A 10180-nucleotide genomic window follows, 5' to 3' on the forward strand; every position below is an offset into this window, starting at 1 on the left:
GGTATAAGGATATACACTGAAACGTCACCTTTACAGTACATATGTCTCTACTTTGCTATAATTGTATGTATCATGAATTAAATATGCCTTCCGGAAATGGCTCAAAAACAAGTATTTGACTCGGTTGTCAAACCTGCTGTTTCAGTTAGAGGTGCTTATTGTCGTTACCTATGATTGACCAATCAGAATTGGATAAATTCCAAACTCATGGTAGAATATGTTCTTAACTATGTTTAAAGGTAACACGGTGCATGATGTATGGTGATTAGAATCAGTTGGCTCTTTACCGAGTACAGACTATTTCTAATTTGCTGCAAGGACTGCCATGATTGGGTGAGATGAGTGTTGTAGCCATGATATAGTGCTGTTAGGGTGTCATGTGCATAAACTACAGGCTACGGGTTGTGAGGTACTTTATTCCATGATAGCGAAAGAAGACTCTCTGTAATAATAATAAGTAAACAATATACATAAAATAAAATCACACATGGTGAACATTTCATCATGATGAACTAAGTAAAGAAATGCGCATATCTATAATCATATACAGGCATAACACAACAATACATTACACAAGTGATTTTATATGATCACATGTTAACATGTGATGAACAAAATATCTGTTAAAATAAAGACTATAAAAATAACAAGGCACAATAATGAAACCGACTATAGAGGCTGTACAAAGAAACCTACCCTGTGGGTGACACGGGAGTGTATAATTACTGAAACATATATACATAATTGTAACTACCCCTGTTGTGGGGTATGTCGGATTAAGACCTAAGATGTATTTTATAAAGAAGTCTGATAATGGGAAGATAAGATATGCTAAAGGCGTGAAGAAGTATGCAGTGAAAAAGCATATCAAACACGAACAGTATAAAGAAGTATTATTTAACGGTAGAACAGTCAAACATGAAATGAACGAGTGGCACTTGCAAAAGCCTCAGGGGAAAGATTTCACTTGCTTCCTGCAAGGCCTACTCACACAGTGTTCTCACAATTTCAGCATAGAGTTCCTGAATATCTTTCAAAATACCTTTAACAAAACAATATGTTTAAGCATTTCAGGTGCTATAAATCTTGGACATGGTTTAAGTATGTTAGCGCGCGCCTCGTGGTTCAATTAACCATTTTAACGATTAGACACTGGGTCTAACCTGTAAAAACCTGTACTAGCCTGTGGTCTAACCTGTACTTAACCAATTACTTTCTTTTAGTTTAAGATTTCAGCATTAGTTTTAGTGTAGGAAGTGTTAGTGTGTTTCGTCTTTATTTTATCAATACACTTTGAGCCTTCTTCGCAATCTACATGTATACCGCTGATACTTATCAACGCAACAGTGTGAATGTGTGCCCTGTGTTCCACTTCTAAAATTGACTGCTTGAAAAATGCTGTGTATGAGAAAATGGCAGAGTCAAATGTTTATTGACACTAACATGCAATGTAACTTTGAAAAGGTCAATTAGCAGTGGTACACAGTCATGCATCACCATTCCATAGCATGTAGTAATTTCACCCGCTTGCTTGACTGCCTGATATGACTGATTCCCCTTCATAGTCATGTCTATATCACTCGTGAAAATGGTTCCCATGAACTTGATTAAATGTGCCTGTTTAATATCATGTTAATCTGCCTTCTGCATCCAAATTACTAGATATATTCCATTGAAGTAGCAGTGTCTTCCGCTTGCTATCCAATATGACGGCCCAATATCGTCATGTGAAACTAGTTCTCTTAAACTTGAATTGTAATATGATGAATCTAGAATAATCTATTATTTCATATATTGTAGCAATTTCGAATAAGAACTGATTTCATGTCAGGGACCACCATGGTGTTTCTTTTGTTGGTGTTTTCTTGTGTTGGTGTTAAAATAGTGCTGGTGTAGTTGATCCAAAAGTTAACATCCACACATTTAAATATTTGATATGAAGTTAGTGTGTGGTATCTTGAACAACATGTGTTTTGTTGTTTGCTCTTCTATCACCTCCTTATACTTACACATTCGCCTTTTTATAGTTTTAATACATTTCTTGATACATTGATATATCCTCTGAAGCCCGAACGTGTAAGTAACAATTTATATTCCTTCAATCAATTTTGGGGATCGGTGGTGGGATATTTGTGACAGTTTATAACAACAAATTTTCATATCCTCATTTTATATTGCATTCTGGAGAATGCAAAAGTTGTATGTGCATGTGACTGTGAGTTCTTATACCCACCTCAAACATCATTCTTGTCATAATCATCATTGCATGTACAGTTGCAATTAATGGTGGCATGTTATAATTAAATATCTAAGGGGATGCTTGATTTGTGTCCAGGTGCATGATGCAATGATATTTTTGATATTTTGTAAAATGATTTGTTGCAACAGATGGACACGATGTAGAGGGGGGAAGTGCTACTGTTGGAACATCTGCTGTCTTCGTTACTATAGCCGTGATCATAGGCGTCGTCATCGTCATCGTCTAGAATGTAAACCGGTGTGTAGCAGTTGTTACCAGTCACAGTTATCAGCCCAAGTCGTTCTGTCTTTGCATTTCTTTTTTATATGAACGGTAGTGTCGTAAAATACAAAAAAGAAAGTCTCAAGCATTCAACCACTGAAGACGCTTTTAGTTGATCACATCGACAGTGTCGCACCATCATGGAAACGGTAGAGGACACACTATTATCACTGCACATTAGGAGCTTCAAAGGGGACGCATCTGTGCTTATTTCTAGCCTCTAAGAATAAAATGATGCACTACCGTTACTCCTCTCCACAAATTAGGCTTATTTTTTAAGTCATCTTGAAATGTGTCTAAGAAAATCATGCATTAAGTCTAGAATACATCCTGAGTTTTATCTAAGCTTCAAGGTAAATGTCATCCGTCACTACGAGTTTGTTTTGTCAGCAATATTACAACAGAAAGAGTTTTCATTTGGCTGACCTTAGTCTTCTGGTTTCTCTAGGTTGGTTGGTTGGTTGGTTGGTTGGTTGTTTAACGCCGCACTCAGCAATATTCCAGCTATATGACGGCGGTCTGTAAATAATCGAGTCTTGACCAGACTCTCCAGTGATTGACATCATGAGCATCGATCCACGCAATTGGGATTGATGACATGCATCAACCAAGTCAACGAGCCTGACCACCCGATCCCGTTAGTCGCCTTTTACGACAAGCATAGTCACCTTTTACGGCAAGCATGGGTTGCTGAAGACCTATTCTACCCCGGAATCTTCACGGGTTGGTTTCTCTAGGAGCAGAACTAGCTTCTGTATTGGACGTTTCAAGGAGGTGGTTGTATGGGTATATCTGCCTGCAGCATTTTCCTTAATATTAGAACTACAACCATGACACATTTAACATATTCTACTTAATCAATTTTTGGCACTTCTGAAGAAATAGTGAAAGTGGGCGAAACTTTAATTATATGTTGAATAACAACTGGTAGTGGTCAGCGCGTTCGGCACTTACCAGTGTACCGTTATCAGCTATTTAGCGTCAACTGACCAAACTAGAAAATTGAAAACGCGAAACCAAACACGAGCTGAGTGATTCTATCGGCATTTATAATCTTCTATTACTCAACTTTCCAAACTGACCGTCTGCTTTGGCTATTAACAGACCAAACCCATCATACAAAATTGTATAACATGTCCAGTCTTTATTAGTCCAAAGTCTCAAATTTCAAACTGGACATTTACGTGTAGACTTGCCTTCAAATTAACAAAGGAGGTCTCAGGTATTAATATAGGGGGAAATCGACTGTTAGTCATTCCTGCTTTGCCTGAGAACCTATCTCTGTTTGTCTTTGAAGGTAAGTCACTTTTACTTGTTACTTTGCCATTTAGGTTGAACTTTGCTTAAAATTGTCTTTAATTTTGTATGAATATCTTGCTTGAACAATGAACTTATATTCTATGTTTCGGATTGCCGTTCGAATCTAAGCTACATATTATTCAAGTTTTACTGACTCAAATTAACTACAGTAATTTATATGCGTGCGTCTCATGTAGAAATATTACTATTCCACAATCAGCGTTCGTATCCCACATGTTTATTTATCGGGTTAAAAACTACTAGGCAAATACATTATGACCGTATTAAATCTTGAATTCGCTATTATCTCTGAAGTGTACATCTGAATCAGCTATAGTTCGTGATGTCACATGTTCCGTATTTAATGTAAAATAAGTTATTAGACATGTCATTGTTCAAGAAAGGTGTTGTTATAATCTTTCATATGAATGCTTTTTGTAAACTTTGTTTTGATATCACTGCTTAATTATTTGTCTGATTATGTCTTTGTGTTTGATGATGATGAAGAATGTCTGATTATGTCTATGTGCTTGATGATGATGAAACCATTTAATAAAGAAATTGCTGCTTTGCCTAAGAACCTCTCTCTGTTTGTCTTTGAAGGTGTGTTGATCCCGTGGCTAATTCCCCGAAAGTCATTCTAGGTTTTGATCAGTTTTAGTGTAAAAACTAACTCTGTTTCAATTACATATTACGAGAACACAGGCGATCTGGACAATTTGGAATTATTGTTTAAAATTCAAACCTCAAAATGTGGTAAAGTTCAAACTTCCATGACAGATTTTTTTAAACGTGTATGTCTTAAATAAAGATTAAGTTGATGTATCTGTTTGCTCTGTCATCTGTCATGAGTTGCATAATTGAAGGGACGTAACTCTTCCAGTAAGAAGCTGGTTTCAGTTACACGGAAATTCGTTTATACGGACGAATTGTGAAATGACGCAAGTGTCTGTATAAACGAGGCACGACTGTACTTACGTGACACAATTATGCATATACGATCCCTCAATCAACGAAAATCCTCCAATGGAAATCCCGCGTACTATTGTCAGTGAACACGCCATTCTGTAAAAATTGTTCATCGGTAGTGAGAACATACGCAAGTAAACATTGTTGTTCATATTTGGTAATTTCTTTGAGGTGTAAACTTTTAACTCGGCATCAAGCGTGATCTTCGTTTTTGTCTAGTTTGCATTACCATCATCGCCTTGATAATCCACAGATATGGCGGAAACCTTTTTTGTGTAGGTCACATTATTTATGAGTAGCAAGCAGCACATAGGATGACGTCACTTATGACAGTGGTGTTACTGCGATCATGCGAATAGACAAAATGCGTCGATTCGATGCTAAAAAGATGCGATTTTAGGGTGTGTAAGAAACAGATTACTGCACTTGTGCCTGACAGATACCATTGATCTTTTTGCTCGTTAGATACATTTTGAAACAACTCGTTGTAAGATCAATGGTATCCGACAGACCATCGTGTAGTAATCTCTATGTCTGCCCAAGAGTAGTTCAGTTGATCTTTATATATCCCTTCAGAAGATTGCCTTGTCCCGTCTTTGCTGCCCAAAGTCCTGCAACCGCTGGTACTGAAACATAATGAATATATACGTGCAATGTATACAAATTGTAAAGGTATGGATTTAATTATCTTAATTATAGATTTCCCACATAGTGTCTGATATATTGTTACAAGGAGGCTCGCGATAATATCCATTACGAACGCAATTGTGAGAGTAAACTGTGTGAGAAAGTAGGAAAATGTAAAACAGGGAAATCAAAACCTCCGCGTTTTGTTTCTGTACATAGATTGTCAGTGTGGGTCCCTCTATAAAAGTATGTATTTGTGAGGCAAACTGATTCCTATCTTTTAAGTCTAGATGAACATTCATGAAACTGAAACCATTGCATCATCAGCGATCTATCTATATTTGGTGATACAGGAATATTATACAGGATATGAGATCAGTCCGTTACTGTTTCACCAGACAGCAGTGACATTATATCCGCAAACTATTGAGTGATGACTACATATAGCGAATCAACACGATGTTACGACCCTTCTGCTTGTTTATGTAACATTGTACTATTACCCGGGCACTATTGCTGCAGACACAAGTAAACTGTTCAAGGGATCGCAAAGATCACAAGTACAGGGACTGTTACATTATTAATATTTATCTATTCGCAGATACATAAATGATTTTCCAGTTACCAATGTGTATAAGTATTAATACATTAAAGAAGACTGAAAAAAACCATTCAAATTAAATCGGTTGTATTGTATTACATAGCTCCTCGGTAATCATGTCTGCAACTGTGCAGTGTGTAACCATTTCTTTCTTTAACAGCTGGTGTATACTCTTCAAGATAATTAGGGGGTGATGATGTGTAAAGAACAACATTGCAGAATGCGTTGTGTTCATGCTGGTTGTGTAGTAAAATTCATTCTGAACGGCATCATATCCGCGTTCATGGAATCCAGGGATGTGACATTAATCAGTAAATGGATACCGTTTAATACAGCTTGTACACCATGCAAAATCTCTTCAAAGCAGCATTGAACCGAGCCTACCTAATCCTACAAAACAAGATACAATGAAGAGTTGCCCTAAATACAATTCAAACAAATAGTGAGTATGGAATTGTTTCATTCGTAAAACAGCAAGAGAAAATTGCATGGCATGATGCTAGTTTATTCTCAATGTCGACGTGGATGTAAAGACGTGAAAATGTGGAACTGTTCTATCAAATAAGTCTGCTTCTAGTATTGTGGTCCTTTGTAGGCGCAGGTTAGGGCTAAAGCGACATGCAAATGTGGAATTGATGCCTTAAATGAGGCGACACCCGTTAGTCTGTTGAGGGTGCGGAAGGACATGTTCCCTCAGTCGTCGCTCAACACAGCCGCGTCGTTGATGCCTGCACTGGTGTGACGTGAAAGACTTACTTACTTTGGAGATTTAACGTGCGCTTTCCGACTGATGCGTATTTCGCACACGGGCCCGACCAGGCCATTTAATGTGTTTCCGAAAGGGGCGAAAGTGGTGTGTGCAACCCAGGAGGGGGCTTTAGGGGTTGCTTATATAGAATTTGGGAATTTTCAGATTTGGAATACATGCCGATGGGGTTGGGGAGGAGAACTAAGGGTGGGTATGGTGGGTGTTTGTTTGTTTATGTGATTTTGATTTGGTAGATTATTTTGTTTTTAGATGCGTTTTATTAGTTCCGTTGTGATTAAGAATACGCCTAAGACCTTGAAGTTTTCTAGTTTATTTTGTGGGTTTAGAATTGCTTCTAGAGTGAGAGCCTTGTTTAGATTGAGGGTGGTTTGTAATGCGGTTTGATGTGTTAGGTAGTGTGTGCAGTGATGAGTGAGTGTTCTGGGGATTCTGGTTGTTTGCAGTGTGGGCAGTTACCTGTAGTGTGTTTTTATATTTTTTTAGATGGTTATTTAGGTTGGTGTGTCCTGTTTGGAGTTTAGTGATTACTCTGTCGATTTTTTTTTTATGGATGGAGAATTTTTGGTTTGGTTAGTTGTTTGCTGAGCACTTTTTTGATTTGACTATTTGAGTTTAGATATAGGTTATGCCATGTTTTGGTGATATTTTGCTTGTTTACACTTTTAGTTTCTGATTTTGAGATGGGTAAGTTTAAGCTTATTGCGGGGATTTTGAGGGATAGTTTAGCTGCTTTATCGGCGTTTTCATTACCGTATATTCCTACGTAGGCGGGGATCCATAAGAATGTTATTTGTTTGCCTGCCTTAGTTAGGTCGTTGGAGCTTTTAAGTATTTGATTTATTAATTTAGGTCGGTTTTTGGTATTTTTGTTTTGGAGGGCTTGCAGTCCACTTAGGGAGTCGGTAAGTATTAGGATGTTTTTGTGGTTTTTGGATTCTTGATTATGGAGGGCTGAGGCCATGCCCATTAGTTCTGCCGCGAGTATTGATTGGTTGTTTGGGAGTCGGAAGGATTGTGTGGTTTTAGTTGGTTGTGTGGTATGGACTCCGAAACCTGTGTGTTTGGAGGTCGGATCTGAAGATCCGTCTGTGTAAATGTGACACCAATTTGGCCAATTTTCGTGTATGTATGCTAGGGTGGTGATTTTAGCTATGTTTGGGTCGGTTTGTTTATTTATTTGGCTAGCTAGTGTTGTGTCTATTTTGGGTGTTTCAAGTTTAGGGGTGAAGATATTTGATTGTTTGCAGTTTTGTTTAAGATTTTTAATTTGGTGTTTATTTAGGTAGTTTGTTATTACGTGAAAGACGATCCCCCTCCACTGTTTGTATCTGTAACGCTATACTTTGTACGAAGACTTGCAGTCTTTCGATACTACTCTAAACAAATACTGTAGATCGTAAAATTAATGCGTCTCCAAAAGAATGCGACAGGTGGCCACTAGCCAAAAATGTGACTCAATATGAGACTACCTCTCCTCTCAAGCATCAGTGGATTTATATCTTAAGAAAATGTCCTCTGTCAGGTTAACAGGAGAAGCCTCACCTTAATCCAACCTTACATTAATCCAATCACACACTAAATAACACCGCTTATCAGCGCTGAGTAGAGTACTTCCACTACTACTCAGGTAGGGTATAAGTCGTCTCTCAGGAAGGTTGTAAGTCGTCTCTCAGGTGGGTTGTAAGTCGTATCTGAGGTAGGGTATAAATCGTCTCTCAGATCAAGTGTACTTCGCCTCTCGGATGGGATGTAAGCCTTCTCTCAGGTATTGTGTAAGTTTCTATAATTTAGGGTGTAGGTTGTCTCTAAGACTGTGTGTAAGTCGTCTCTCAGGTAATATATCAGTCATCTCTCAATGAGGTTGTAAGTCGTCTCTCATTTGGGTATAAGTCGTCCCTCAAATAGGGTATAAGGTGTCTCTAAGATAGGGTATATGTTGCACCTCAGATAGGGTAAAAGTCGTCTCTCAGATAAGGTGTAAGTGTTTTATAATGTAGGGTATAATGTAGGGTGGTGTCTCTGATAGCGTATAAATGTATAAGTCGTCTTTCAGACAGAATATGAGTAATCTCTAATTTAGGGTCTGTGTCGTCTCTCACAAAGGGTATAAGTCGTCTCTAAATAGGTTGTAAGTCGTCTCTCAGGTTGTGTGTATGTCGTCTCTCAGGAATGGTAAAAGTCTTTCAGATAGAGCGTCACTCTGAGAGGGTACAAGTCGTCACGCAGACAGGGTAAACGTTGTCTCTCAATTCTCAGATAGGATGTAAGCCATCTCTCAGTTGTGGTGTAAGTCGTCTTTCAGATAGGGTATACGTCTCAGATATGGCGTAAGTCGTCTCTCAGGTAGGGTGTAAATCCATCTTTCAGATAGTGTATACGTCCCAGATAGGGTGTAAGTCGTCTCTCAGATAGGATGTAAACCGTCTCTCAGATAGTGTATACGTCTCAGATAGTGTGTAAGTCGTCTCTCAGAAAGGGTGTAAACCGTCTCTCAGATAGTGTATACGTCTCAGATAGGGTGTAAGTCGTCTCTCAGATAGGGTATAAGTCGTCTTTCAGATAGTGTATACGTCCGAGATAGGGTGTAAGTCGTCTCTCAGATAGGATGTAAACCGTCTCTCAGATAGGGTATACGTCTCAGATAGGGTGTAAGTCGTCTCTCAGAAAGGGTAGAAGTCGTCTTTCAGATAGTGTTTAGGTCCCAGATAGGGTGTAAGTCGTCTCTCAGATAGGATATAAACCGTCTCTCAGATAGTGTTTACGTCTCAGATAGGGTGTAAGTCGTCTCTCAGAAAAGGTATAAGTCGTCTTTCAGATAGTGTATACGTCCGAGATAGGGTGTAAGTCGTCTCTCAGATAGGATGTAAACCGTCTCTCGGATAGGGTATACGTCTCAGATAGGGTGTAAGTCGTCTCTCAGATAGGATGTAAACCGTCTTTCAGATAGGGTATACGTCTCAGATAGGGTGTAAGTCATCTCTCAGATAGGGTATAAGTCGTCTTTCAGATAGTGTATACGTCCCAGATAGGGTGTTAGTCATCTCTCAGATAGGATGTAAACCGTCTCTCAGATAGTGTATACGTCTCAGATAGGGTGTAAGTCGTCTCTCAGATAGGGTGCAAGTCGTCTTTCAGATAGTGTATACGTCCCAGATAGGGTGTAAGTCGTCTCTCAGATAGGATGTAAACCGTCTCTCAGATAGTGTATACGTCTCAGATAGGGTGTAAGTCGTCTTTCAGATAGGGTGTAAGTCGTCTTTCAGATAGGGTATACGTCCCAGATAGGGTGTAAGTCGTCTCTCAGATAGGATGTAAACCGTCTCTCAGATAGTGTATACGTCTCAGATAGGGTGTAAGTCGTCTCTCAGATAGGATGTAAACCGTCTTTCAGATA

General features: G+C 38.7%; 1 protein-coding gene across 7 annotated transcripts in view; it reads left to right on the plus strand.

Moving 5' to 3' along the window:
• Positions 1-10180, plus strand: part of LOC139458134 (uncharacterized) — a 104181-nt gene that overhangs the window by 69875 nt on the left and 24126 nt on the right. The window contains exons 5-6 of one of the 7 annotated variants that reach the window (XR_011652656.1): positions 240-333; positions 2389-4530. The exons of 4 other annotated variants lie outside the window; for them this stretch is intronic. Coding sequence is in view for 2 of the 3 variants with exons in the window: in XM_071239448.1 (XP_071095549.1) it covers positions 2389-2486 (98 nt within the window). In the remaining variant the exon portion in view is untranslated. Of the gene's footprint in view, positions 1-239; positions 4531-10180 lie in introns of those variants that run through there. 2 more of the 7 variants (XM_071239448.1, XM_071239449.1) reach the window with 2 other exon arrangements.

The sequence above is a fragment of the Haliotis cracherodii genome, unplaced genomic scaffold, assembly GCF_022045235.1.
Source record: "Haliotis cracherodii isolate W230 unplaced genomic scaffold, xgHalCrac1.p SCAF_12, whole genome shotgun sequence".
NCBI lineage: Eukaryota > Metazoa > Mollusca > Gastropoda > Lepetellida > Haliotidae > Haliotis > Haliotis cracherodii.